General features: G+C 41.6%; 1 protein-coding gene across 3 annotated transcripts in view; it reads right to left on the reverse strand.

Moving 5' to 3' along the window:
- Positions 1 to 25,911, reverse strand: part of PKHD1 (PKHD1 ciliary IPT domain containing fibrocystin/polyductin) — a 454,852-nt gene that overhangs the window by 360,569 nt on the left and 68,372 nt on the right. For all 3 annotated transcript variants that reach the window (XM_060403704.1, XM_060403705.1, XM_027959080.3), the window contains exons 33-35: positions 24,771 to 24,914; positions 18,012 to 18,231; positions 10,387 to 10,537 (exon numbers count right to left, since the gene is read on the reverse strand). In XM_060403704.1, the coding sequence (XP_060259687.1) occupies positions 10,387 to 10,537; positions 18,012 to 18,231; positions 24,771 to 24,914 (515 nt within the window). The remainder of the gene's footprint in view (positions 1 to 10,386; positions 10,538 to 18,011; positions 18,232 to 24,770; positions 24,915 to 25,911) is intronic.

A 25,911-nucleotide genomic window follows, 5' to 3' on the forward strand; every position in this document is an offset into this window, starting at 1 on the left:
AATCAAAACCACAATGAGGTACCATCTCATACCAGTCAGAATGACTGCTATCAAAAAGTCTACAAACAATAAATGCTGGAGAGGATGCGGAGAAAAGGGAACCCTCTTACACTGTTGGTGGGAATGCAAACTAGTACAGCCACTACAGAGAACAGTGTGGAGATTCCTTAAAAAACTGGAAATAGAACTGCCCTATGACCCAGCAATCCCACTGCTGGGCATACACACCGAGGAAACCAGAATTGAAAGACACACATGTACCCCAATGTTCATCGCAGCACTGTTTATAATAGCTAGGACATGGAAGCAACCCAGATGTCCATCAGCAGATGAATGGATAAGAAAGTTGTGGTACATATACACAATGGAATATTACTCAGCTATTAAAAAAAAACACATTTGAGTCAGTTCTAAGGTGGATGAAACTGGAGTGACGTATATACAGAGTGAAGTAAGTCAGAAAGAAAAACACCAATAGAGTATATTAAAGCATACATATGGAATTTAGAAAGATGGTAATGATGACCCTATATGCAAGACAGCAAAAGAGACACAGATATAAAGAATAGACTTTTAGACTCTCTGGGAGAAGGAGACGGTGGAATGAGTTGAGAGAATAGCATTGAAACATGTATATTACCATATGTGAAACAGATGACCAGTCCAAGTTCAATGCCGGTGCATTGGAACAACCCAGAGGGATGGAATGGGAGGGAAGTGGGAGGGGGGGTTCAGAACAGGGGGATATATGTACACCTCTGGCTGATTCATGTCAATGTGTGGCAAAAACCACTATAATACTGTAAAATAATTAGCCTTCAATTATAATAAATAAATTAATTTTTAAAAAAGAAGAAATTCTCAAAAAAAACATAGAACATCCAAATGATGGAATACTATGCAACCCCTGAAAAACTGTGAAATTATTTAATAATATCAAAATTTTACAAAATATTTAAGATGAAATGTGGATTATAAAAATATTTCATATTTTAAAATATTCTCTTTTAAAACTTTGCCTGGCAACAGTGTTCATGCGTTTATCTTTCTGAGTGATAGGATTATAAAAAACTTTGTGTGACTTTATATCTCTAATAAAAACAAATTGTTTTGTATGCAGGAAAAAAAAAGGAACAACTCTGGAAAATCAGTTAAACACCCATTCATCTTGGAAGGCGACTACCACTTAATTATTAGGCCCTTAAGCTTAACAGCGCAACCCTACTTCCAAAAGCATCTCCTGAAAAGGCACACAGCCTGAGGATAAACACTGAATAAAAGAGATGATTTAAAGGGAAAAAAGGACTAACGGGGAGAAAAAAATAAAAGGGGGGGCGTGGGGGGGGAGATAGGGGATAGAAGAGAAGGGAAAGTAATAGGAGAAGGGAGAAAAGGGGGGAAAAAAGAAAAGGAAAGGAAATAAGACCAAAAGGAGGGGAAAAGAAAGGAGACAAAAGTGGGAAAGTGCCATGGGGTTTCAGTAACAGAAGAAACAAAATCATTAGGAAACAGAAAGCAGGTTTTCAAATTAGCCTCGAATTAGGTACACACATTATTTTTATAAATGTAAAACCCGTCACTTCACTGTTTCGCATCAATTTTCCAGGAGAATGTCCTTAAACAGAAAGTAGGAATTAAATTCAGTAGTGGGGCCTTACTTTTTTTAAGAGCAGTCCAGGCATTGAAGTGCATTTTAAAATATAAATATTTCTAAAATAAATGGCAGTGAATCCACCAGCTAACATCAGGAGCACATGAAATTTATTTTGTAGTCACTAGAAGAATGAACACAACCAAGCTACTGAGCGCACGTGCATACACACACACACACACACACACACACACACACAAGAATGAATAGGGTGAGACACCTGCAGAGATTCTGTCTAGTCAAATCAAGTAACATCCTTAAAGATCCCCGCTTAAATCAAAGTGCCTTGAACATAAGAACCCATCCCTTTCAGGTCACCACAGTTGCCTTACGTAGAATGCCCTGTGCCGTTATACAGCATGTTCCCAAGGAAGTCCAAAGGGGAGGGTATACATGTATACATATATGGCTGATTCATTTTGCTGTACAGCAGAAACTAACACGACATTGTAAAGCAACTATGCTCCAATGAAAACTATTTTTTAATGACATTATACATAAAGTACATTAAAATACCAAAAAAGAAAGAAAGAAAAGAAACCATCCCTAGTGCCAATGATATTGAGGTAGAGTATTGGCATGAGGAAGGGGCTGGCTGCCCACCCTCAGTCTTCATCTGTCCTTCCTCTTCCTACTTGTGATCTGCACCAGCTGTTGTGTTTACTCACCACTCACTTACTCTTTATCCCCACAAAATCTGGTTTTCCTCCCCATCGATACTATCCTGCAGCCTCAAGCATCACTGCTGCTGCTGCTGCTGCTAAGTCACTTCAGTCGTGTCTGACTCTGTGTGACCCCATAGACAGCAGTCAACCAGGCTCCCCCATCCCTGGGATTCTCCAGGCAAGAACACTGGAGTGGGTTGTCATTTCCTTCTCCAATGCATGAAAGTGAAAAGTGAAAGTGAAGTCGCTCAATCGTGTTCGACTCTTCGCGACCCCATGGACTGCAGCCCACCACACTCCTCCTAAGGACCTTCTAATCATATAATCTTTTGAAGCACCTCATCACCCCTTCATTCAGTCTTTCCCCTTCCCTGGTTTCCACAACACTGCAGTAAGAGTATTCAAACATACTTCTGGCAATAGAGCACTGCTTTCAAATGAGATCTTGCCTAGAACTCTGATTGATTACCAGCGCTTTACAGTAGACTTGAAATCAGGCAGGGTAACTCATCAAAGTTTGTTTTTTTCAAAAGTATATTTGGTTATTCATCACATTTCCATAGAAATTTTTAATGAGCTTGGAAATTGCTACTGGAATAAAAAGTTGGGTTGTTTTATTGGAATTGCATTGATTCTGAATATTAACTTAGAACTGCTATCTTAGCATTATAACATTAATATCTTAACATTATTGAAAAATCCAGTAATGGATCTCTTAATGTTTCTTCTGATTCAGATTCATTAAGCTTTTTGGCTTCCCTCATAGCTCAGTTGGTAAAGAATATGCCTTCAATGTAGGAGACCCTGCTTCTATTCCTCGGTCAGGAAGATCCGAGGGAAAAGGGATAGGCTACTTACTCCAGTATTCTTGGGCTTCCTTTGTGGCTCAACTGGTAAAGAATCCACCTGCAATGCGGGAGACCAGGGTTAGATCCCTGGGTTGGGAAGATCCCCTGCAGAAGGGAAAGGCTACCCACTCCAGTATTCTGGCCTGGAGAATTCCATGCACTATATCAGTCCATGGGGTTGCAAAGAGTCGGACACAATAGAGCGACTTTCAAGTTTTTTGGCTCTGTGGGATTGTATTTTATCAAATTTGGGAAAAAATGGGCCATTATCTCATTAAATATTTTTTCTCCCTCTCACCCCCACTTCCATTTCCATGGCTCCTCCCTAAAAAAGCAGCCCTGAGCTCCAGTTTCCGATGGGCCCCCGGGATGCTGTCTCTCTCTGCTTGAGGTCTCTCTCGCTATGCTGTGTCTAGAATAGTGTTCCCAGACAGAAAGCTGCTTTCTCTCCTTGTGTGTTTCCCTTCTCTCAAGGATCACAGCCTTGTGTCTATTATCCAAAGCCTGAAATATATTCTAACTTGTTTTATAGTCATGTACAGCAGATGAGAGTGAAGTGGAAGTGAAAGTCTCTCACTCGTGTCCGACTCTTTGCAACTTCACGGACTATACAGTTCATGGAATTCTCCAGGCCAGAATACTGGAGTGGGAGCTATTCCCTTCCCCAGGGGATCTTCCCAACCCAGGGGCTGAACCCAGGTCTCCCACATTGCAGGCAGATTCTTTACCGACTGAGCCACCAGGGAAACTCAGCAGGTGGGTAAGTCTAAAACATCACCCTCTTGTGGTCAAAACCAGAAGTCGATCTGTTCACATTAAACAGCAATGCACTAAAAATTGAAGTGGACAATCTGTGTAAGTGGGACATCATAAGGCTTCCAAATGTCCAAATCCATGGGTCTTTAGCTCCAAAAAAAAGTATCTTCCAGTCTCCTTTCTGGAAAGAATAGAATTTGAATTACCAGGATAATGGAGCTGGGGGCAAAAAAAAAAATTTTTTTTGTAGGGGTTCGGGGGAGATAAACAATCTTCCAACTTGGAAATCTTGTAGTCTCCATCCCCTTCTCCCCTGTGCTGGACAGTTCCATTCCAGTTCAGTCACTCAGTTGTGTCCAACTCTTTGCAACCCCATGGACCACAGCACACCAGGCCTCCCTGTCCATCACCAACTCCTGGAGTTTACTCAAACTCATGTCCATTGAGTCGGTGATGCCATCCAACCATCTCATCCTCTGTCATCCCCTTCTCTTCCTGCCTTCAATCTTTCCCAGCATCAGGGTCTTTACAAATGAGTCAGCTCTTCACATCAGGTGGCCAAAGTATTGCAGTTTCAGCTTCAACATCAGTCCTTCCAATGAACACTCAGGACTGATCTCCTTTAGGATGGACTGGTTGGATCTCCTTGCAGTGCAGGGGACTCTTAAGAGTCTTCTCTAACACAATTCAAAAGCATCAATTCTTCAGTGCTCAGCTTTCTTTATAGTCCAACTCACATCCATACATGACTACTGGAAAAACCATAGCCTTTCCTAGACAGACCTCTGTTGGCAAAGTCTCATCTCTGCTTTTCACTATGCTGTCTAGATTGATCATAACTTTCCTTCCAATGAGTAAGCGTCTTTTAATTTCATGGCTGCAGTCACCATCTCCAGTGATTTTGGAGCCCCCCAAAAAATAGAATCAGCCACTGTTTCCACTGTTTCCCCATCTATTTGCCAAGACGTGATGGGACCAGATGCCATGATCCTAGTTTGCTAAATGTTGAGCTTTAATCCAATTTTTTCACTCTCCTCTTTCACTTTCATCAAAAGGCTCTTTAGTTCTTATTCACTTTCTGCCATAAGGGGGGTGTCATCTGCATATCTGAGGTGATTGATATTTCTCCCAGCAATCTTGATTCCAGCTTGTGCTTCATCCAGCCCAGCATTTCTCATGATGTACTCTGCATATGAGTTAAATAAGCAGGGTGACAATATACAGCCTTGACGTACTCCTTTTCCTATTTGGAACCTAATAGGTTCCATCAAGCACCTAATTAATACCTCACTGATTCAGTATGTCCATCAGTATGTCCATTATGTCTCTGCTTCCTGGAGGAAGGAGTGGTAAGGAGATGTCAGACTGGGTCTGCCAGCAGTAATGTCCTGGGCTCTAGCTACTCTTTAGAGATTTCAAACAACCCCTCCAGACTCTTGTCCATTTCCTGATACGTGTGTGTGTGTGTGTGTGTGTGTGTGTGTGTGTGTGAGCACGCATGCATGCGCGCTTAGTCACTCAGTCGTGTCTGACTCATTGCCACCCCATGGACTGTAGCCTGCCAGGCTCCTCTGTCGATAGGATTCTCCAAGCAAGAATACTGGAATGGGTTGCTATGTCCTCCTCCAGGGAATCTTCCTAACCCAGGGATAAAACCCAAGTCTCCCACGTGGCAGGCCGATTCTTTATCATCTGAGCCACCAGGGAAGCCCAGGAATACTGGAGTGGGTAGCCTACCTCTTCTCCAAGGGATCTTCCTCACCCAGGAAATGAACTGGGGTTTCCTGCATTGCAAGTGGATTCTTTACAAGCTGAGTTACTCGGGAAGCTCCTTCCTGGTACCTAAATTTATTTAAATCCAAAACTCTTCTAGGGTCCAGTGGGGCAAACGGTCCTATTTTTTATCTAAATGTCCCTTTGCAGGAACTTAATTTTTATGTTCCTATTCCCCATGAATTCATCCACATTTCCCATATACTCTCCATCTTGACATGTTGTCCTTGTGTTACAAAAATCTCCTCACTTTATCAAGAAGGGTGCTTATGCTTCTGTTTTTTGTCCTCCTTTTATTTTATCTCCTTGACACGGGAGGTCCCTTCCTCTGTTTGGTTAAGAGTCCTTTCTTAACTATATTAAGCTTCGCAGTCATATTTTCAACTGTTTTTCTCTGGTTTTGCTCTTTTCATGCTCTTCTTTCATTAGTTTCTTTCTCATTCCATCTTCTTGGATTCATTTTATGGTTTGCCAGAGCATGTCATTTTTCAGAGCGTGCACAAGGGTGATAAACTTTCTTAATTTTGTATAGCGTATATGTCTTTATTTTGTTTCTATTCCAAATAGTGTTGTACAGGGCATAGGATTCTAGGTTTAAAATCACTTGCCAGATAACTTTAACAGCACTGTTTCTGACTTCTTTTTCCACTGATGTGGTAGATCAGATGTTCACAGAAACCTCTTCAAGTTAGCACAACGGAAATTGCTGGGTGAAACATCTGGATGAGTGGAGGGAAAGTAAAGGGATTCCCCGGAGGCAGAAATGAGAAGAACGTGGCTTTCCCCACCCTTTTCTTCCTTCTCTCCCTGAGTCTGTCCTGGAATCTCAGAGTCGCCTTGGGTTGGGCCAAGTTTAAAAAAGACACTGATACCCACAAAGGACCACACCCATCTCCTGTCCCCAAGAAAGTAATCCTTTTTTTTTTTTTTTGCTTTGTGAATCACTCTTAAGCCTTCATCTTGAGAGCCACAGAACCACCAGGGGAAAGAGGAAAAGAGAGAAAGGGAAAAGTGAGGGGAAAGGCCCTAGCAGTTCTCCGAAGCAATTCTTCCATTAGTCACTCTGATACCTGCCCTGCTGGACTCTCAAGTTTGGAATTTCTCTGGGAACTCCACTGGAAAGTACAGCGGACTCTTTTTATCAGCTTTCTCTAAACTGACTTTGTGCCATGTTTATCCTGCTACGATTTCTCTACCCATCCAGTGCAACCCACTCTTCATCCTTCAGGAATTCTTCAAAACTGCTGGTTGTTATGGCACCGTATTGCGTTTCGCAGCAACAGTTTAGATGTTTGGGTTTTTTTTTTTTCCTAATATCTTTTCTCTTGTTTTGATGTACCATAGCAATCAACATTCTCTGAAGAAGAGAAAAATGTACCTATGCTAAAATGGGAAGATGACCACGACGCATTCTTTCATTTATAAATCCGTTTGTCCTTTCAATAAACTTTAAGAGGATTTGCTGTGTGTTAGACATCGTTCTAAGCTTTGGGAAACAGAAGCCACAAAACAAAGTGCCTCTTTTCAGGAGCTGATATCCTAGACTGTCAGTAGGTTTTTTAAAAATACAAGTTGAAGAACAATATTAATGACACAATAACACCTTTGTGTGCAAATGGGTATATCTATACCTGTGTGTGTATGTGTGTGTGTGTGTGTGTGTGTGTGTGTGTGTGTGCCTTCTTTCAGACAGAATCTTCAGGGGATGCAATTAGAGAAGGAACATGTGAGACGGTTTCTTTTAACTGTTCTTATTTTTATTTATATATTGTCTGTTTGTACAATTGATTCAGGCTTTGTTCTAGATACTTGGGACAAACCAGTGAACAAAGCAGACAAACACTCTGCCTCCTTGGAGATCATATTCTAGCAAGAAAAGTCAGACACTAAACAATAAATAAACAGAACTTATTTGTTTATTTTATGTAATAATAACATATTACCTTCCATAATATGTTAGCAGGTGACAAGGTCTAGGGGAAAAAAAATGGAATAGACTAAGGAAAATTGCCAGTATGACTCATGGAGTAAGCAGCACTGGGCTGTAACTTTAAATAGGGTGGGAAGGACAGAATTCATCCAGGAAGTAGCATTTCAGCAAAATATTCAAGTGGGTTGGGAAAAGGGAAGGACGCTCAACGCCACCAATTATTAGAGAAACGTAAATCAAAAGTACGATGAGGCGTTACCTCACACTGGTCAGAATGGCCATCAAAAAATCTACAAATAATAAACACTGGAGAGGGTAGATAGAAAAGAGAACTCTCCTACACTGTTAGTGGGAATGTATTGATAAACTGGTGTAGCCACTATGGATTACAGTATGTAAGTTCTTTAAAACACTAGAAATTGAATTGCCACATGATCCAGCAATTCCACTCCAGATAAATCCAGAAATAATGAAAACTCTAATTCAAAAAGATATATGCAGCCCAATGTGCATACCAGCACTATTTATAATAGCCAAGACATGGAAGCAACCTGAATGTCCATCAACAGATGAACAAATAAAGAAAATGTGGTGTATATATATGTATACATATATACAAACACATAATGGAATATTAACCATAGAAAGGAATGAAATAATGCCATTCACAGCAACACGGATGGAACTAGAGATGGTCACACTAAGTGAAGTTAGTCAGACAGGAAAGCCACATATTTTATGATATCACTTACATGTAGAATCTAAAATGATCAAATGACCTTATTTACAAAACAGAAACAGATTCATGGACATTGAAAACAAACATACGGTTACCAAAGGGGTAGGGAGGAAGATAAATATTTAAAGATGACAGACATCTAGTCCTCAAAAACAATTCAAAGTTAGTCTTTGAGATAATAGAAAATTCAGAGAAATCTAAGTGAAATCATCTGGTCAAAGCAGTGAACACTACAGAGAAATGATCCTCTTTCATTTTCTTGCACTAAAACTAGCAAACAGCACAGCCAAGAACAGCCAACGCTGGATACTGACTATGTGTGAGATGCAATTCACAGCAGCTCGCACACTAGAACCCTCACATCAACCCTATCAGGCAGGTACCATTATTATCCCCACTTTACAGACAAGAAAACTGATGCACGGAGGGGCTAAGTTGCCAGAAGTCCCCCAGGGAGCAAGGGATCTGTTCCAGCCCCAGCAGCCCAGCTCAAAGCCCACTCCTCACTCCTGCGGTACCTGCCTCCTCCTCTCTGTACCTGCCTCCTCCTCTGTCACCACATTAGTTCAGATGAGCAGACCAACAACCCAGCTTATTTCCCAAGGCAGAAACAGAGGCCCAGAAAGTCTTCAGGATTGCTCAGTGTCCCAGAGCTAGTCTTCAGCCCACAGTTCTCTTTCTACATTTCGAGACTAATTTAGCAGCCTCGCTCACTACCGTAAACCTTTGAGACATCACTGCCAGCCAGCTGCTGAGAAGGGGCACTGGCGTGAAGAGGAGTCTGTTATTAGGGGACCATAGTGCTGCCGATGAAGAATTAAAGCTGTTGATGCACTGAAGCACTGAAAGGAAGAGGTGCATTTGGTGGAGGAGTGGGGGCGGTGGGCAGACACAGTGAAGGAAGTGACAGCCCGAACAACCACCTGAAGGCTCAGGAAAGGGGCATGAGAAGCCTGGGAAGAGGTAGGTTGGACAGGGAGATCCTGGGGGGCTGGGTGAGGGGGAGATGGGAAGGCAGACAGGGAACAGAAAAATCACGTTACCTATCATAGCACACATTTTCAGCACCAGCCCAGAAGTCAGAGAAAACCACGCCTCACGAACCCAGGAAGTACAGTTTTGGATTGCAAAGCCTTCATCTGAGCAACATTTACAAGATCTACGACCCTGTGTGGCACTTAATAGGCACTCAGTAAAGGTTTGTCCCAATAAAAGAGACAAAAGAGGAAGATCTGAGGATCGCTTTCATAAAGAGAAAGACACCTAAGGGAGTAGGTGCTCAATAAATATTATTTTTTATCTGTGTACCATGAGCTGCCCAGAGAGTCGTAAAAGATTATCTGATATATTTCCAAAGAGCGCTTCGCCTCTAATTTCAATTTTCAAAAATTCCCTGGGAGGCTGTGGAATTTCTCACTGGGGACTTTTAAGAACACCTTCTTACAAGAGCCCCTTGGAGGGGTGGCTAAGATGATGTAAAACGGATAGATGAAGGAGGGAGGCGGGGCCAGATGACCCTGCAGACCCTTTCCCTCTTCGGTCCTAATTTCCATGTCATCCTCTCAGAAGTGGAAGTTTCCACTCTGTTTGTTCTGTACAACACACACATGAACGGGACAGGCCAGCAGACACTGTCATCCCACCAAATGAAGATGGCTGAGTGATTTGGAAACCTTCCAGAAGGGCTTGGTTAAATTGTAGGCCATTTATTTCATGGAGAAATAAACCACAGAGAGCTTCTTTCAAACGTGCTCATGGAAAGCAGGACAAAATGCTGAGATTATCTGCTCAGAATTTGCTTTAAAAAAGCCCAGGCAGCACTCATTTATTTTTGAGAAAATATATGATTAACCATAGCTAACTATGAATTCAGATGCTGTGCATTAGACCAGCTCCTCAAAGTTTGAGAGCATTTAATATTATATATCGCTGCCATTTGGGCTAAATTGTTTTTTTAATGTACACAATATTACAAATTTAATTTGAGCTGTTTGAATCAGTCTGTAAAAAAGATTTGATTATACCTGAGTGTTCTGGCCCCGGCTTTTCCGTATCTCAGTAATCTTGGCGGTAATTGGCTGATTAGGCGTCTCACACTCCATCTTTGCCTCAGTTTCCATGGTAATGGTACAGGAGCTATTATAGATGAGAACTTCATCTCTTTCCACTTTAGGGCTGAAACGAGAGGGGAGGTTAAATGGGGTGTCATCAATCTTAATGAAATGCAATTATTTTTACTCTTATTAATCATTGCAAGCCATTAGCTTGTGGCAACTACAGGCCACCATTTGTCAAATTTTGCAAATTTCTGTAATTTTGTTTCCATTCTTTTATTGTTTATTTGTTTTCCCTTTATCTGCACACCCTGCAATGAAAATGCACATGGTAAATATCTTTCACTGAGGCCTTTCTCTTTTCCAGATCTATCAGGCACATTTAGCAAAAGCTTCTCGAAGCCCAACCCAACAAGCAATACACAGATAATACTTCCAGTTCCAAAAATGGAAGCAAATGTTGGGGAAAAAATTTCCTTTTTTCTTTACCCCTTCCCTCTTCCTGTTCTTACACTCTGTTTGGGGAGTGAATTGCTAAATGCCCCCAGGGCAGATGGAGAAATTGGAAAACCCACACAACTGGCTAACTGGTCCCTAATTCCAACTGTGAAAAAATGAGCTCATTTAGGCTTTCAATTCCCTCTCCCCAGCTGATGGCAATGAGTCTCTGTTGCTAGCAGTGGAACATTAACTTAGTAAATTAATTAAACTTACTTAACAGCCCAGACTAAGGAGATTCGATATATGTGCCAGTTATATTACCAGCCACTTGCTTTAAAAGTCCTCTTGCTTTAAGGAGAGAAACCAGAGTGGGTTCAAAATGAAAAACAGCAGTGTAGCATTACAGAAAGTCTAAAAATATGTGGTCCAGAGGAAAGGAGACCATGGAGTTTGCAGGGTATGGCCCCCAACAGGTGTGATACTTGCTCGAGAATAATCCTGGCTTTAGGCATTGTTGCAACTAGCTCCTAGATGATTAGTTATAATAATGCATGATGTTTTACACTTTTTAACAATTTCATATGTATGATCTCATTCCAGCCAGTAAAGTAGGTAGAGGCATAAGAAAAGTGTAACCCAAAGAGACCTAAGCATTTGCATGAAGTCAAACACAAAAAGTATGACAGCTCCAAGATGAGGCTCCAGGGGTCCCAACTGCTACAGCAGTACTCCTAAGTTTTGAGATGGAGCATCACGGCCAAGATGGCCGATCCCATGGGAAGACCAGGATTGGCGATGAAAAGGGCAAAAGGTCACTGCTTGAGAAACTATCATGTCAAACTATATTTTTTTCAAATCAATGTCAAAAATGGTTTCTCCCACACTTTGTTAGAAGTAATGAGCAGGATAACTATTACACCTACTTAATCTCCTTGTCTTCAGGCTAGAATATTCTCAGCTCCATATCCATCCAAGACATGACTCCCGTACCCACTATCTTCTGGACCTACTGTACAGTGTCAATATTTTAACATTGTGCAGCCCAGTTTGGCTGACCTTTGAGGCTGTGTTCTCCCCTTACCTAAGCTCTCTCCACCATGGCACTTAATACTGTATTCATTTTGTAGCCCCCCAAGCTTAAATTGGAGAAGGAAATGGCAACCCACTCCAGTACTCTTGCCTGGAGAATTCCATGGACAGAGGAGCCTGGTGGGCTACAGTCCAGGGGGTCGCAGAGTCAGACACACCTAAGTGACTAACTTTCACTTTCAAGCTTAAATTAAGATGACAGTGAACTTGAAGTCTCAGAGCCATGACAATTTTCTTAGGAGTATTAACATGCAGAGTTGAGGCTTGGAAGCTGACCAACTAGATTCAAATCCCTAAATAGATATCTACCATCCATCTGACATTGTGAAAACATGATTCTCTAAGCTTTGGTTTATAAAGCATGTTTATAAAATGAAATTACTAATCATAAAGAACATGTTTTCAAGAGGTATTGGGGCAGAAACCAACACAATATTGTAAAGCAATTACCCTCCAATTAAAGCTGAATATATTTAAATAAAGCAAGGTATTGGGGGATGGAGCAAAATGAAGCCAACAAACAGATCTGTACAGAATTTGGCACTTGGAAGTGGTTGATAAAGTCAGCCGTTGTTAGTTTTGGGTGGTAGGGATGTTGGTGGTATTATTGTTGAAATGTCAATGTGGGAATTTACATTCATTGTTGTTCCAGGTCATCTCACTGATGTGGACCCAATGCTCAGATACATTTGGAATCTGAGCCTGTAACGTAGCTACACATCCATTTAGATGAGCCGTCATCCAGTGGGTAGACAAAGCCACAGCATTTGCTCCTGGAATGTTGGCTGCACTCAAAGATTCAGTAAAGAAAAGAAAATCAATTTAACTTCTTAATTAAAATATGATGTGATGTTTAGATACCTATGGAAATATGAGGAAGTAGAATGCAAAATTCACCTTCCAAGTGAAACCCCTGACTTCAAAGCAACTCTATGTCTGTGCCAGGGCATTTCGGGCTTTGCAGCAAGACCCTTTCTTTTGCTACTGGAGGTGGGAGTAGAGGAGTGGGTAGAATAGTTTAATAGAATAGTAGTTTCACCACTGCCATCATAAATCTCTTCTAATGTCACCAGAAAGGAAACGAACTTGGTTTCCCACACTATCCTGTTCCTTGCGAATCAGTTCCCAGATTGTTACTTTCATTTCTGACGACTCACAAACCATCTGATTAATAATTCATTCTGGAATTTTGTCAGGGATAATACAAGCCTGCTGCTGCTGCTGCTAAGTCGCTTCAGTCGTGTCCGACTCTGTGCGACCCCATAGACGGCAGCCCACCAGGCTCCGTTGTCCCTGGGATTCTCCAGGCAAGAACACTGGAGTGGGTTGCCATTTCCTTCTCCAATGCATGAAAGTGAAAAGTGAAAGTGAAGTCGCTCAGTCGTGCCTGACTCTTAGCGACCCCATGGACTGCAGCCTACCAGGCTCCTCCGTCCATGGGATTTTCCAGGCAAGAGTACTGGAGTGGGGTGCCATTGCCAGCTTTCTACATTTCCAGAATTCCCCTTGTTTTGCTTTTTAGGCACGAGAAAGAATATTTGCCGTCACCTCTGCCTGTTCTGTGCTCCCTCTCATGTTCATTTCCCCTGTGGATCTTCACTCGTACCAGCAGGTTTTTGCACTCACTATAGGATGATCTCGGATACCAAGGGAAGAAGCAACCAACTTCCTTCACAACCTTTCTTGGCCATGCACTTCCACCTCCTAATGAGCCTTCGTCTACCCTTTCTAGCTTCTTCAAAAGCAACTGTCAGAGTAAAATGGGGTCAGTTGCCCTGCCCTCCTTCCACCTGCCTGTAGCAATGCCCTCCAGTTCACAGTGGATTGTTCCATTTCACTAGTGACTCCAGAAGCATGATATGTATCACCTGCCATCGGAAGGTCACTCCAGCTGACAGAGTCCTAGACCAACTGAGCAAAGCCTGTTCCTTCAGCAAGTCCTCCAACAGCTGGTCCCCCAGCAGAAGGTCTTGCTGGTATTTGTCGATGTTGCTATGGCTTTCCAGGCCATTCCCGGAGGAGACAGCCTGCTCCCCACAGTCTCAGACAGGACGGAAGAAGCAGATGTCATGTTGGGGCCACTGATCTTCCTGGGAAAGACCAGTGATCGTGCTGTGGAAGGGCCCACCTCCTCCTCACCTCTGTGAAGTCGGGCTTAGGCCTGCCCACCAAAGCACCCCTGATTCTGCCTCCCACCGTCCTGGGTCTCCAGGCTGCTTCCCACTCTGTGTGCCTGCATGTGCTTCCCAATAAAAGAATAAAGTGAAAAATATCATGTTCTTCTTGCTCTAAAAGAGTTAAAACCCCTTTCTGCTCCTTTCTGCTCCTTTTCCACAACTTTTAGCTCATCATTTCTTTTCTCTTTTCCTTTCTGACTAGAATATTTTTCATTAAAAAGCCATCACCAAGATGAGCAGAGACACCAGGATATCAACAATAGACTAACATTTGCAAAATTTCAAAGTTTCTTAATAATTACTATGCCATGTTTTCTTCCACAATCATCCTATGAATTAAGGAATGCAACTGGCTAGATTTAAATATAGACATATGCATACGTAGAGAGATACAAAGGTAGATTATATAGTGGGCATGCATACACACCCGCACACAAATTTTATTCTGATAGAATGTGAAAAGAACATTTGGTCCACATGGTGGTAGAGAGTTCTAGAGCCTAAGGTTCCTGACTCCTGACCTATTTCTCTTTCAGTTGGTCTGATCAGATCCAAAGGTAAGCAAGTAATCTCCTTGTACTCGCTCTCTAGGGGAGGCAATAAAAACACAGGCTGTCATTCTGTCTCCCTCACTTAGCCTGAAATTGCCTCTTCTGTCTCATCTCCTGGACCCGCACAGCCCAGCCAAGCCTCTTGCTGCTGATGCTGACAACATAGCATCATGCTAAGTACACCATGATCAGAAGCCTTGGGTTCTAGCCCTGATACCATCAAGGCTTGACAGTGTGATTTTAGAAAGATACTTAGTCTGTTCTTAGAATATAATCCAAACTCCTTACTATGGCCTTCAAGGTCTTCCTGCCTCCCTGAGCTCATCTTTAGCCACTTTACTTTCTTCCTACCCTATTCCTGCCCTTCTGAACTCTAACAGTTCATGAAACTTGATGAGTCATTTGTACTTGCTGCACCCACTGTCTGACTCTCCATAATGACACTTGTCTTTAGCTCAGCTTGAAAGACACCTCTTCTGAAAAGTCTCCTCTGAGCCAAGCCAGGAATCCCAACCCTGCACATATATATGGAAAAAAAAATATAATTCTAAAAGATACACATTCCCCAGTGTTCACTGAAGCACTATTTACAATAGCCAAGACATGGCAGCAAACTCAACACCCATCAACAAATGAGTGGACAAAGAAGGTGTGGTGCATACATACAATGGAATATTACTTAGCCATAAAAAATAATGAAATAATGCCATTTGCAACAACTAAGATGGACCTAGAAATCATAGTACTAAATGAGGTAAGCCAAAAGACAAATATCATAATCATATTTCTTATATGTGGAATCTAAAATAAAATGATACAAACGAACTTATTGACAAAACAGAAATAGACCCACAGATATAGAAAACGAACTTACTATTACCAAAGGAGAAAGAGGGGTAGGGAGAGACAAATCAGGAGTTTAGGATTAACATATAAACACAACTATATACAAAACAGATGACCAACAAGGACCTCCTGTATAGCACAGGGAACTTTACTCAATATCTTAAAATAATCTAAAAGAGAAAAGAATCTGAAAAGAATATATTATATACATATATGAATCACTTTGCTGTATACCTGAAAGTAACACAATATTGTGAATCAAATATACTTCAATTGTAAACAATAGTTTTTAAAAAGTAGCCTTTACTGTTTTCTATCACTCTATAGCTCTTATCACAACACATGACCCCCTTGTTTATTGTCTAGCCCCTCCTGACCCTTAAAAGTAGGTACTTTGCACCCTATTCATCATTGAATCACCAGCTTCTGATATAGCAACTAGAACATAGTAAACATTTGATAAATATTGGATAGATGGATGGGTAGATGGACAAATCGGGCATATTTTTCCACAGATATGAATATCTGCCTTTGCCAAATGACATCAAATTTATAGTGGTAGTAGCTGGCTGAGGAGTAAACCATTTGATGAAATGGATCCCTTGTAAAGATTCTGGAAAATAGTTTCCTGGGTTCACAAGAAGAATCTTAAGAGGAACGAGGTAAGCCACTTAGCACATGATTTTCCTAACTCCCCTTGTATAATTTATAATGTGTTTTCTGATTAAGAACTTAATACATATTCACTGAAAAAATTACATAAAAACTCAATGATGAAAGCAAATATGATCAGTCCTCCAGCCCCATAGGGATAGGCACCCTCAGTGTTTTGGAATACTTTCTTCTAGTCTTTTCCCAAATGCTTGTCATATATGCCTACAGACACAGATACTATAAACACTGTCAGGATTACATTGATGCAATATTTTATAACCTGCACATTTCACTCCTTAATATATTGTAAGCATTTCCCTGCCTGGTTAAATATATCCATCGTGACTTTTCAAGGTTTCTTAGTATAAACACTTACTTCATTTTGTTATTGTTACTATACCTAAAACTTCAAAGACTACAGTTTTTCATAAATATTACATATTTCTAACTGCTTTCTTAAAATCTTGAAAGTGAAATTGCTGAATTAGAGTATGAAGAATTATAAGGTTATTAGAGTATACTGCAAATGATATTCATAGATAAGGGCATAGTTTTTAGTAGGGTCTGAAGCTCAGTGGTAAAGAACCTGCCTGCCAGTGTAGGAGACGTGGGTTTGACCCCTGGGTCGGGAAGATCCCCTGGAGAAGAAAATGGCAACCCACTGCAGCACTCTTGCCCGGGAATCCCATGGACAGTGGAGCTGAAGGACTAGAGTCCGTGGGATTTCAGAGTCGGACACGACTGAGTGAATGAGCACAGGGCTCAGTTGCCCTCAGCCACCTCGTGGAGAGAAGAGCACAGAAGAACTCCAAAGAATAGCTTAGGGACCAAAATAAAGCTGTCGAATTCTGGGGAGCCAGGACCAGCTGACATACACTTGGTGCCCAGCGCCAACGTGCTGAGATCTAGTCTCCCCTGAGCACCAGCTGCAGCCCCATTTCCGATGAGCCCTAAGCAAGCTTTTCCCCGCTAGTCCAGATAACAACCTCAAGGAGGCCCTTTCTTCCTCTCACTAAATCCAAACTCCTGGTGGCAAATCATCAGAAAGTCCAACTGCTGTGAAAAAGGCTGGTTCTTGCTTTTCCTCTGGGTAGTCGGTCTTAGTTTTATTTTTTAATGAGGAAATAGGCCTTCATTAAATAATTGGATGCAACCACTCTTGATAAGAAATAAAGGACACTGGGCCACGTTAAGTGCTAAAACATCACACTTCATAAAACAGGAGCTGCTTGTGAAAATGAAGTCCATCTGGAGCAACTGACATGGCCACACTTTTTTAAAAATTTGTTTAGAAAAGGTGATTTTTACCCAGAAAGTTGTGGCATTTGTTTTTTAAGTTCAAAAAAAAAAAATCCTTATAAGCTTATAACTCCTAAATCCGAAATCTACAGTCCTGCCTGCGCACCCCCACTTCTTTTGAATAAACATTGTACAATCTGCTGGATTTCTCTACGACTTTTTCTCATACTTGTGAATCTGTTTGGAAAGAAAAGAAAAAGGAGAGGGGAAAAGAGCCTTCTGTTTTTCATAATGTCTAATCTTTTTCCCCATTGGCATTCACCAGATGTTGCTTCGGATCGGAAGATAAATATTAAAATCTAAGCAAGAACAAAGCGGGCTGTTTACTGGGCAGATTTTTCAGATGTTCTCTTGAACACTTGAAAAGACAGGAGACGCTTTGATATGCAGGCTGGCTGGAATCCACAATGGAACAGTCCCTCCGACAACAGCACTGGCCCCAGGGCCATGTCCACCCAACCTGGAGTTCCTGATGATCCCATCAATCCACTGGCCACGCATTTGTGCGCAAAGTCAGGGAGGGAGAGGACTGAGTTACCTGATGAAGAGGCCTGAGAACGATGGAAGGGTAGACTCTGTCCAATGATCTCGTGCCAAGAGGCATCGGGAACTTTCTTCACAGATGTAGAAGTAAGGCCATGACTCCGGCAGGCTCTCTGTCCCCACAGTGATGGTCAAATCACAGTGTATGTAGCTGCAGCTGGAGGTCTCACAATCCTCCTCCTCAGGCCTCAGGTCACACAGGGAAGCTAAGGACACTGCAGGAAAACAGTCACCACTGGTTTAGGTGAGAACCACAGAGAGAACTGAAGGCCTCGCGTCGTTTCATCAACCAAGCCCCTGTGCTGTACTTTGACCAATAGGAAAATAAACTTACTCATTAAAAATCAGAAAAACAAACATCATATATTAACGCATATGTGGAATCTTGAAAAATGATACAGGTGAGCCTATTAGCAGGGCAGGAATAGAGACACAGACGTAGAGAATGAACATAATGGACCTGTGGACATAAGGGTGGGGGAGGGGAGGCTTGAACTTCAAGATTAGGATTGAATATATACACCCACGTGTAAAATAGACAGCTAGTAGGAACTTGTTGTATAACACAAGGAGCTCAGTTCTGCGCTCTGTGATTACCTAGATAGATGGGATGGGAAGGTGGGGCAGTGGGACGGAGGTTCAAGCGGGAAGGGATATGCATATACATATAGCTGATTCCCAGGTGGCACTAACAGTAAAGAACCCACCTGGCAATGCAGGAGACACAAGAGACACGGGTTTGATCCCTGGGTCAAGAAGATCCCCTGGAATAGGAAATGGCAACCCACTCCAGCATTCTTGCCTGGAAAATCCCATGGATAGAGGAGCCTGGTGGGCTATGTCCATAGCGTTGCAAAAAGTCGGACATGACTGAAGCCTAGCTGATTTATGTTATTATACGGCAGAAACTCACACAATGTTGTAAGGCAACTATGTGCTGTGCTTAGTTGCTCAGTCATGTCTGACTCGTTGCAACCCCATGGGCTATAGCCCTCCAGGCTCCTCTATCCATGTGGATTCTCCAGGCAAGAATACTGGAGTGGGTTGCCATGCCCTCCTCCAGGGGATCTTCCCTACCCGAGATTGAACCCAGGTCTCCCACATTGCAGGTGGATTCTTTACCATGTGAGCCACCAGGGAAGCCCATGAATACTGGAGTGGGTAGCCTCTCTCTTCTCCAGGGGCATCTTCCCAACCCGGGAACTGAAGTGGAGTCTCCTGTGTTACAGGCAGATTTTTTACCAGCTGAGCTACCAGAAAAGCCCAAAGCAACTATACCTCCAACAATAAATAACACATGTCCATGTATGAAAAAAAAACACCAAAATATTGTAATTATCCTCCAATAAAATACATGAAAATTTTTTTAAGTATTAGATATACATAATACATACAGAAGGATATAAATAATGTTTTTGTAAAATATGAATCATCCAAGTAAAAAAAAAAAAAAAACTCATGTGAATGTACCACAAGATCAGCCAACATAAAGTCTAACATCGGCACGATGCTCACCAATCGACGTGCTCCTGGCCAACCCTACCACTTCCTCCTCAGTCTCAGAAACAACCACTAGACAGGTGGCTGATTTTTGCTTCCTTTTGAACTTTAGAAAGTTATACATGGCATAATACTCTTAGACCTGATTTCTTCACTCCACATTATGCTTCCAAGATTTAGCCATATTACCACACATAACTGCTGTTCAGATGTTTTCATTGCTCTCCAACACTGCTTTGTGTGAAAGTACTACAAGATATCTGCCTATTCTGTCACCAGTGGACTTTGGGGAATTTCCCAGCTTTTGCCACTACAAATACGTAATGCACTTTCTCTGGAGGATATGTCTCCTAGAAAATTGTTTGTGCCATTTTGCTTTCCTGTCTTTATGGGTTCGCAGTAATCCACATAATTGCCAGCACTTAAGATTATCAGACTTAATTTTGGTCAGTCCAGTGAGTATACAAAAGCATTTCATTGTGACCTTAATTCGCATTTTCATCATTATTTTTTAGGTTGAGCACCTTTTTGTATATGTAGTAATAACTCCTATTTTCTCTTCTATGAACTTCTCATGTAGGTCACTTGCCCCTTTGTTCTACTGGAATGCTTATCTTTTCCTTATTGATTTGTGCCATTTATATTCTGAGTACTAATCCTGAAGAAGTTACATGCTTATTAACACCTTCTCCAGCTTTGTGGCTAGACTTCTCATTATCTTTATGGGATCTCTTGATTAACTGAAGTTCTTGATTTTCATATAGAGGGTTCTATAAACATTTCATAAAGAAGAAAAGCAATGATCTGAAGCTCTCTGACCCTGAGACCATTTCTTCCCAGGTCACGAGAGACAATGTAAAAAGCATCACCAAGGCAGACTGGCAATAACCTTTAACAGGAGGATGAACAAGTCTGCCATTTCCTACTTTCTTTGGAGTATGAAATGACAACCCACTCTAGTATTCTTGCCTGGAGAACCCTCTGGACAGGGGAGCCTGGCAGGCTAGAGCCCATGGGATTGCAGAGTTGGCCTCGACAAAGCGACTAAGCATGAACAAGTCTCTACGTGAGATGGTTTGGGAGTACCTCTGCCTGAAAACCTTAAATAGGAAAAAAACAAAAAACAAAAAACAATTTTTCTCTAGCCTTCTACCTCAGCAGCTAGCCTGTTCATGCAGGTACAGAACACGTGTTATCAAGGACTATGAGTGTGAAGCTAAGACACCTGCCCATATCACATGGCTGCATGCAGCAAGGGAGGCGCCAAGTACACAAGAGGGTTTGCCGCTACTCATTCACACAAAATAGTTACTATTTTTGCTGGTACATTCTGAAGCACCTGACAGACAGTAGGTTCTGTGACTGTGTTCCCAAAGAATTATAGCAGTTAAAACATCTGGAAAGTAAGACTCTCACATGGACAGAGGAAACACGAGAACTTTCCAGTTAGTAAGCCCTAGGGCAAATAAAAATAGGCTTAACACCTATAAAATAATGAACTCATTATGAGTGATTAGGTGGATGCAAATTGACAAGGTGGATTATGATAAATGCCCAGCGCTGGGGATCAGAATCCAGGAATTTTACTCAATTTTACCCAAGGTTCTGCCACGAAATAGCTGTGCAACCTTAATCACTTTAAGTTTTCGCACCTCACAGAAAAAAATCAGTTTCCATGAAGAAGTCATGTCGTATAATTCAAGATACAAAATTCAGGAAACGAAAAGATCAAATATCTTGCTGATTTTAAACAAATACAGAGTGTTAAACTGACAAGGTGTTATAACAACCTATCGTATGAAAAAGTAAAATTCTTCTTTCATTAGAAGTATAATCTGAGAGAAAAGTAAAGATGGGTGTGTGTGTGCCCAGTCTCTTCAGTCATATCCGGCTCTTTGCAACCCTATGAACTGTAACCCGCCAGGCTCCTGTGACCATAAGATCTCCAGTCCAGAATCCTGGAGTGGGTTGCCATGCCTTCTGCCAGGGGATCTTCCCGATCCAGGGATCGAACCCAGGCCTCCTGCCATCTCCTGCATTCTTTACTGCTGAGCCACTGGAGAAGCCCCAGAGTAAAGATGAATGACCCCAAAGCAGCAAAAGGACTTTTTAAAAAGCTTCATCTTTTTTAAAAAAATTTATTGAAGTATAGTTGATTTACAATACTATTTTAGTTTCAAAGATACAGCATAGTGATTCCATATTTCTACAGTCTCAGAAGAGAAATGCCAAAATGTTTACTGATACAGCAGTTCCCAAGGTCATGCATTTCTAACAGAGTCACAGGTGCTGCTACTGTTGCTGCTCCAGTAATAATAATTTTTTTCAATAATCCTTCCATAATAATATAATCCTCAATAATAATATCGTTGAGAAGCATTATGTTAGAAGAACTGAAATTATTCAGCTTTCCCAAGGACTTCCAACTGATTAAGGTGAAAAAAATAGAGTGAGGAGCATTAGGTAAAAGGGCAGATTTCTCTGGAAAGAGTAACTGTGAAACACTTGAGGGGGTTACTGCTGTGAAAGTACCCACTAAAAAAATCTTTTAAAGTATAACAGATTCTTAACTAACTTGATTCTATACAGTCCTTTCTGAAGGAAGGGGGATTCCTTCCTACTTTTTAGCAATTTCTGAGATACATCCCTCTGACAATTTGATGTTCATTATAGACCTGCTTCTTGGGGGAAAAAATACATAATCATAGTCACAAAATATTTTATTCAATTTCAGAGATTCGTAGATAATCCCCAACTTCCATCTTGGATATTAAGTAAGAAACCAATGGATTAGGATTTCAAAAGTTCCTCCCCATCTTTAGACATCTTTTAAAAGACTTATTTTTTAATGAAAAAGGAAAAGTCAAATTATCCATTTCTCTGGAATGAATGAGCAGCCCTTGCACAATCAACGAGTGTTTGCTGACACCTAGTGGTAAGAGTAAGAGTCACAGCTTCTCACTCATGTTTTCCTCTTAAAAATCAAGAAATTTTGGTCTTTTTATAAATTTAACCAAATCTCACTAAATATAATAATTTATTTTATTCTCCTCCTGTGAGTTATGAAACTCCCAATAAAACACAACTTCTCTAACCCTGACTTCATGGTTTTTAAGTTCATACTTCTGGTTGTCTTGAAACAATAGCAAGGGGTTGACTGATATAAACAGTGTATGTGTGAAAGCCACACCTTCTCCCAGGGGAAAAAAAAAAAGAACTGTGGCAGCATTTCTTAAATATTAGGACCTAGAAATGGTTGGTTTTGTTTCCCCGGTGACTCAGAGGGTAAAGAATGCTCCAGCAATGTAGGAGATCCAGGTTTGATCCCTGGTTCGGGAGGATCCCCTGGAGAAGGGGGTGGCTATCCACTCCAGTATTCTTGTCTGGTGAATCCCACAGACAGAGGAGACTAGCAGGCTACAGCCCATGGGGTCACAATGAGTGAAACACGTCTGAGCAACTAACATTTTATGTTTCCACCATTTCCCAATTCCCTTATTTATTCTTTCATCAAACATGGATTTTGTACATCCCCTAAGCCAGGAAAGTTCTATGCATAGGTGTGAGAGCAGAGAAACAGACATATTAACTTAAATTTTCTACCATACCCTAAATTTCCTATTGCAGAATCTTAAGTAGAATAATACTCTCTTCTATAATGTTCTGCTTATACATATGATAATAAGACCCTCAGATTCTGATATTTTAAACAAGGGTTGTTTCTCCTCCCCCAACTTTGCCCCCTCCTCTCCTTCCTCCATCTGGTCTAAGACGACCCAATGTAAACTACCATCACAATAGTATTATACATCATGGAATTTTTGTCCAAGCTCAGATGAAGTGATGCTTTTATCATTGTAAGTCTTTTTACCCACAGTCAAGTTGCTAACACATAAATTAGGAATATAACTTAAAGCATTACACAGAAAATATGAGGGCAAATGGTTTTTAAGTGCACAGGTACAAGATGTATGACCATGCAAACAAGATAATCACATGGTTTAGCTGACCCTGTAGTGATTAATGGCAATTTCATCCCTGAAACATTCTTTTTCTGAAGCTCAGTGGGTAGTTAGTATGTGTTGTGAGCTTCCTGGGAAAATCAGCCTTGCACTTTGCATTCTAACCCCCCCACCCCACAAAGACATAGCTTTCCATGCCATATTTTACATGATGACTACACAGCTTAACGGAGAAGGCGATGGCACCCCACTCCAGTACTCTTGCCTAGAAAATGCCATGGACAGAGGAGCCTGGTAGGCTGCAGTCCATGGGGTCTCGAAGAGTCAGACACGACTGAGTGACTTCACTTTCACTTTTCACTTTCATGCATTGGAGAAGGCAATGGCAACCCACTCCAGTGTTCCTGCCTGGAGAATCCCAGGGATGGGGGAGCCTGGTGGGCTGCTGTCTATGGGGTCACACAGAGTCGGATACGACTGAAGTGACTTAGCAGCAGCAGCAGCAGCACAGCTTAAAGGGCTTCCCAGGTGGTTCATGGGTAAAGAATCTGCCTGCCAATGCAGGAAATGCAGGTTCAGTCCGTGGGACAGGAAGATCACCGGAAGAAGGAAACAGCAGCCCATCCTAGTATTCTTTCCTGGAATATCCCACAGACAGAGGAGCCTGGCAGGCTACAGTCCATAGGGTCGCAAGGAATTGGACATGACTTAGCGGCTAAACAGCAACAAACTACAACAAAGCTTAAAGCAATGAGAGATTGTGGTTATTTTACTGAGTTACGGCTCAGATAATCACCTGGACTTTACAGAATAAAAGGATAATGTCAACATTGACCCTTTTGCCTATAATAAGATTCAGGACCTGAGCACACTAATTTGCAAGCCATTTCCAGCCGGATGATGTAATCCCTTCCCTAGTACTTCCAGTAGGCACACATTTCCAGCAGCCCCACCTCAGGAGACCAAGAGACTATTTTCTCCATAATGCTATGCTGCCGTTGAAACTATATTCACAACTCAAAATCACTTTCTCCATCATCACAGAACTGTTGCCAAAAATGCGTGATAAATTTTTTGCTGTTATTAATACAACAGAAAAAGCTATTATGAGTCATCTTAATAGGTGGTCCTCAGAACTACCACTTTACATGGGGATCAGAGAAAACTTTTTCCATAGCAACAAACAGAAAAATTGAGTCAATAGAGTATGAATTACCAAAATGATGGAGTTAACCAAAGTATGCTAATTTTACACCTACTCTTTATAAAACAAATCTGGTGTTTTTACTGACCATCGAGGGGCAGAACCAAGCAGCTGAAGGCAGACACTGTCGCATTAGCCAAGACTTGGCAGGGAGCACCACACACGGCAGCTGAGATGTTCCCGGGAGAAAATCCTGCTCCGAACACATGCACGAGCCTCCCGCCTAGGCGGCCTTTAAAGACAAAATGAGCAGTTTACCATCTCAGAGGCAAATCTTTTTTTTTTTCCTCAGAATTCAAGCCCATGCTTTCTTGCTGCCCACCCTTCTTTCCATGCCCACCAGAGTCCACACAATAGGCCTGAGATCCCCGATTTTCTCAGTTTCCTCTCACTAAGCTCTGAGCTCTGAATCCCGTTCTGTCAAACCCTGCTGCTAAAGTCGCTTCAGTCGTGTTCGACTCTGTGCGACCCCACAGATGGCAGCCCACCAGGCTCCCCCGTCCCTGGGATTCTCCAGGCAAGAACACTGGAGTGCGTTGCCATTTCGTTCTCCAATGCATGAAAGTGAAAAGTGAAAGTGAAGTCGCTCAGTCGTGTCTGACTCTTAGCGACTCCATGGACTGTAGCCTACCAGGCTCCTCCATCCATGTGATTTTCCAGGCAAGAGTACTGGAGTGGGGTGCCATTGCTTTCTCCGGTCAAACTCTAGTCATACTCAACAACCTATGAAAAGTGTCATGATTCTTACATGTGAAAATAATGCTTGTTTATAGTTTATAAACTTTTATACAGGAGAGTACAAAATGAAAGTAAAACTTCCCTTACCTACTTATCTCACTCCCCAGAAAAAGACATGTCTAGTTTCTTGTGAAGCCTTTAGGATGTTCTAAAGCATATAGACTATGTTACTACAAACTGATCATTCTATACATAGCATTCTATGACTTGTTTTCTTCATTAGAAATGCAGCATAAACATCTTTCCAAGTCTACATATATATATATATATATATATATATATATATATATATATAGAGAGAGAGAGAGAGAGAGAGAGAGAGGTCCAGCTCTTCATTTTAACAGACACTTAGAATTCCATTATATGACTATGCCCTAATTTACTGAGCAATTTTCCTGTTGATTGCTGAAAGTAAAAGCGAAAGTCACTTAGTCGTGTCCGACTCTTTGCAACCTGATGGACTATACAGCCCATGGAATTCTCCAGTCCAG

This window comes from Ovis aries, chromosome 20 (assembly GCF_016772045.2).
Source record: "Ovis aries strain OAR_USU_Benz2616 breed Rambouillet chromosome 20, ARS-UI_Ramb_v3.0, whole genome shotgun sequence".
NCBI classification, from domain to species: Eukaryota; Metazoa; Chordata; class Mammalia; order Artiodactyla; family Bovidae; genus Ovis; species Ovis aries.